The sequence below is a fragment of the Macrobrachium nipponense genome, chromosome 1 (genome assembly GCF_015104395.2).
Source record: "Macrobrachium nipponense isolate FS-2020 chromosome 1, ASM1510439v2, whole genome shotgun sequence".
NCBI lineage: Eukaryota > Metazoa > Arthropoda > Malacostraca > Decapoda > Palaemonidae > Macrobrachium > Macrobrachium nipponense.
In genome coordinates this window covers 178,174,474-178,179,473 of record NC_087200.1, presented here as the reverse complement: position 1 = coordinate 178,179,473, position 5,000 = coordinate 178,174,474, and the positions used below count along the sequence as shown (strand labels likewise).

General features: G+C 38.0%; 1 protein-coding gene across 1 annotated transcript in view; it reads left to right on the top strand.

Moving 5' to 3' along the window:
- Positions 1-1,248, top strand: part of LOC135219010 (uncharacterized) — a gene marked incomplete at its 5' end in the record, with an annotated part of 15,734 nt that extends 14,486 nt beyond the window's left edge. Inside the window, 2 exons of the mRNA XM_064255446.1 lie at positions 1-8; positions 1,090-1,248. The exon at positions 1-8 is cut by the window's left edge and continues 166 nt beyond it. Of these exons, the coding sequence (XP_064111516.1) occupies positions 1-8; positions 1,090-1,248 (167 nt within the window). The remainder of the gene's footprint in view (positions 9-1,089) is intronic.
- Positions 1,249-5,000: the final 3,752 nt, after the last annotated feature.

The following is a 5,000-nucleotide window of genomic DNA, read 5'->3' as shown; positions in this document are numbered from 1 at the left end:
TAAACGGGGTCTGAACGTCTGATATCCTATCTGAGTTGAACGTCAGGAATTGTCGGAATAGAAGTGGAGACGGAAAATATCCTGCTGCAACAGATCTGTCTTCAGTCTCTCTCTCTCTCTCTCTCTCTCTCTCTCTCTCTCTCTCTCTCTCTGAATTGGCTTTCTGGCTGTTCTTTACCTTGTATTGAGTAAAAATAAAAATCATTTCTTGTAATTTTTCTTCTTGTTTTCAAAACCTATTGCTCAGTTACCCAGAGGTAAAGGGTTATGTGAGAACGATGTTAAGTTACACCTCATAAAATGTTTTATATCTTTATTATTGTTATTTGATGAAGCTCCTCATTGCGGGGTAAATCATAGAATAGTCTTCTAGAGAGAATAGTCTTTTATGACTTCATTTCAAGTGTGACAAGTTCTCTCTCTCTCTCTCTCTCTCTTGGAGTGATATTGAGGATCGCTTTCATACCAGGTTCTTCACTTTGAATGAGGTTCTGTGACTCTTTTATCGTTCGCTTTGAATTCGGCGGCAGGCTTATTTGACCCGGGGCTGCAACAGAGACTCAGAATGATTGTGTCCTGGCATGGAGGTCTCTTTGAAGTAGTTGATGTCCTGTTTGCACAGGTATACAGTACACCGCTAGGTGTGTGTTTATGTTTGCATTTGCCTCGGTTTGTGAATCGACCGATTTCACAGAGTAGCTAGCGAGCTGAAGATACATCCCTTTGCGAAATCTCTCTCATTTTTAATATTTGCCTTTTGTTTTGACGCTGAACTCTCTCTCTCTCTCTCTCTCTCTCTCTCTCTCTCTCTCTCTCTCTCTCTCTCAATGACTTCAGAACATTTTTACCCACTACTTTCTCTGTCATCGTACCAGAATTTAACCTCTCTCTCTCTCTCTCTCTCTCTCTCTCTCTCTCTCTCTCTCTCTCTCTCTCTCTCTCTCTCTCTCTCTCAAGCTTTTAGAACATTCTGATAAAAACAAATTCTTCCTCAGCAATCGTAGAACAATTGAACTCCCATCCTCTCTATCTCTCTCCCTTTCCCGTCTTTTTTGATGCTAGGCCTTTTAGAGTTTTTCTAACCTTCAGATTCCTCACTTGTACGTCTTTGCAATGCCCCTTCCCTCATCAGGTTCCCCCTCCCTATCCTTCACGTCAACCACCTCCATCATCGTCGAACCCTACCCAACCTCTCGATTTTCGGTCGGGTTGCATTTTCTGTGGGTTCTTGATCGGGAAAAGTTGTAGTGAGGTTGTTGAAAGGAAAGTTTCAAATGAATTGACAAGGGAAGGTCACTCTTTGGGTTGTTAAATGAAAGATTCTGATCGGCCATTAGAAAAGTCTCCATTGTAGTTGTTGTTAATTGATGGGTTCATTGTCTAGTGGAAAAATCTAATAGGGTTACTATCGTAAGGTAGAATGTGGTTGTCACGGGATTTGGTACCACTTATTTCTTATAGGAAGGTTAAACAAAGAGCTGTTAAAGGGTTGTGGCTGTTAAGAGAAGGTCACACCGTGCGTGTTTAGGTAATCCGTAAATTGAAGATGTTGCAGTTGTGGTAGGATTTTTCAAGAAAAGACGTATTGGAGTTGTTGAAACTAGTGGACCTGCTTGGTCGAATAGTGAGTCAATGAATGAGAGATACTATACTCTGTTTTTTTTTCATCTGTCCATCCGCCTGTGGTGTTTCCGTATGGTAACACTGCGTCCCGGGCCTTAGATAGTTACATTCAGCTTACATTCAACAATAATAATAATATCCCATTTCGAATATTAACGGTGTACTTCGCATACAGTAAATTATTAAAACACTTTTCAGTTGCAAATGTACACCCAGATATCCTTTATTTACCTAAAACTTACACATGCCGTAACTATTTAAAGCCCGGGATGCAGTGTTACCATACAAAAACACCACAGGCGGATGGACAGATGGAAAAAAACAGAGTATAGTTTAGTAGTTAATGAAAGGTCAGTCTTTCTCAATTCTTTTAGACGGTGTAGTCTCTCTCTCTCTCTCTCTCTCTCTCTCTCTCTCTCTCTCTCTCTTATTACGTTTACAGCATTTTATCTCGCGCTCTCCCTTTAACTCTCTCCGGTTGTCCTGGTGATTGGTATTTTATTTCACGGGAAGTGACAGATTATATCAACTAGGCCAGCGGTCGCCAACCGGCGGCTCACCGCTGAACAAATACCTTTTTATTTATTGAAAACGAAGAAGTTATGTAACCTTCTTAAGAAAATGTTTGATTGATTTTTCAATCAAATATAAGTAGTTTCTAAGACCATCTTTGGCATTGCGGCTCTGACAGTACTACATAATGATGATTCTCTAAATAAATGGCTCTTCTAGCTTCAGAGGTTGGTAACCACGGAACTAGCGTTTCTTTCCTTGGCTAAATAAGGGAATTATTTAAAGGAATTAAAAAGGACCCGAGGTTATCTGGAGGAGATTCCTGGGGCTTTGGCACGAGGAGGGACTGATGGAATCGTTTACGAGATCGCGAGATTCGTTTTATTCGCTTTGAAGTTTTCTTAGTGTTTTTCTTTTCCCAGTTCTTTCAGTTCTGATACAAGAAAGGATCTTTATATTTTTCTGAGGGAGTCTATTTGAGTGGGAAGTTGTACATTTTACCAAAAATGTATTTAATTAAAATCTCTTTCAATAAGTAAGCCTACAAAAACGATATTCCTCTTAAGTGATGAATATATAAAGAGCGGCTCTTCACTATATTTTAATATTTGAAGAAGTGTCCAGTATTTGTAATAAATGAGGAAACTTTTGAAATTACATCTTGAGCTAAAATAAACGTACTACTAGTATTAGTTCACTGGTGTAAAGACCAAGAAACTGGGTGCCCTTTCTGCCTTATGAAATTATCTCTGATGAAGAGTTTTTTTTTTCTCTCTCATAGAGCGCCTGGGTAGCGACATCCAGTAATGTTTTGCTTTCGCTCTTTTTTTTTTGGCAGTTATGCTCATCGCAGTTTCTTTTCCGTAAAATAATTCAGAATAGATTTCATAAGGATCTGCTATCAACTTCTTACTGAACGAAGTCTTCTTATGCAAAATCATCATAACGCTTGAAGTCTAAAGTGGTCTAGTTGACAGGCGCATTTCACTCTATATTTTGCATACTCGTATAATAAGCGAAACTGGGAAGGTCATTGATAAGCCCAGTTTTATAAACTTATTGCCACATACTGGATGTAGCAAATATGAACACAAATAAATGTGAATAATGTCCTTATAGCAAAGAATTATAATGTGGCATTTTACTCTGGGACTGAGAAATACGTAGAGGTCCTTGCAACATCCTTGAAAAATACATTGAAATTAATACATTTATGTATCGAAATAGCATTTATAGCAACAAGGAACCTTATCGAGAACTTATAAGATGTATGTGCGAATGGTCTCGAAAATAGTAACAAGATACGTATAGGGAAGTGTTGTTATTCATAATACTTTGAACTGAAGGCGACAACGGTCAAGTAACTTGACTACCAAGTTTCCATATTTTAAGATGTTCTTAGGTAAAGAGAACTAGATTCCATAAATTTACATATCATTAGGTAAAGAGAACAGTTTTCCATAAATTGAGGTGTCCCTAAGTAAAGAGAACACGTTTTCATATATTAAGATGATATGAGGCAAAAAGAACACGTTTCCATATCTTAAGATGTCCGTAGAAAAAGAGAAGAAGTTTCCATAATTTAAGATATCCTTAGGTAAAGAGAATAATCTTCCATATATCAAGATTTTCTTGATATATAAGAGAGCCTTGGGTAAAGAGAACACGTTTCCATATATTAAGATTGTAGAGAGAGAGAGAGAAAGAAATAATGAAAAGCTAGAGAATAAGTTGAAAGGCGGATGAAGTCGGTAACTGATGAATTCATTTTCACGTCAGTATCATTGTACTCGTGATTATAATGCATCAACGTCTTCATTACCTATAATCTTCATGTTATATTCCAGGAGCATCAAACATGCAATTTTTACTATCAGCTTAATAGCAATCATTACTCATCATTTTTCACTCCACATAATTCATTTACATATACCCATCATCTCCAAACGCTTCTTGTGTGTGGGTCATATTCATCACCGATGTAGTCTCCGGGTTATTATACAGATAATCTGTATACTTCAGTCAAAATCATCTTGCACATGGTGCAAATTTTCCTTCATATATTTTCAGGTTCATCTTAGTATCACCACACTTTTTGAAGTTCCTAGTTGGACGAGTGGTTTACGTGCTCGCCTACCGATTTGGTCGTCGCAAGTTCGATTCCCCGCTTTGGCAACGTGGAATGAGATGAATTTATTTCTGGTGATTAGAAATTTATTTCTCGATATCTTGTGGCTCTGATCCCACAGTAAGCCGTAGGTCCTGTTGCTAGGTAACCAATTGGTTCCTATACTCTGTTTTTTTTTTTTTTTTTTTTTCATCTGTCCACCCACCTGTGGTGTTTGCGTATGGTAACACTGCTCTACATTTACTTGCTCTACATTTGCAACTGAAAAGTGTTTTAATAATCTACTGTGTGTGAATTACACCGTTAATATTCGAAATAGAATGTCATTATTGTTGTTGAATGTAGCTATCTAAAGCCCGGGACGCAGTGTTACCATACGGAAACACCACAGGCGGGTGGACAGATGGAAAAAACCGAGTATAGTCACGTAAAAATATCTAATCCTTTTGGGAAGGCCTAGGAGAGCTATTTATCAGTGGTCTGGTTAAACTAAAATGCCACGCTTTGTTTCCGCACTCGACTTAACTATCATTATAATCATCATCGTCTTATTCATCATAACCATCTTCTTAACCCTCACCGAAGTGTCAACGTTTCCATGACGTTTTTGCGTGACCTGAGTATCATTATAACCATCATCTTCATAATTCAGCTCAGTCTCATCAGGTACATCAGCTTTGTAGTCACTAATAAAAGGATGCGTTGTTAGGCGTTAAAATTTGATTCGGTGTTTCTG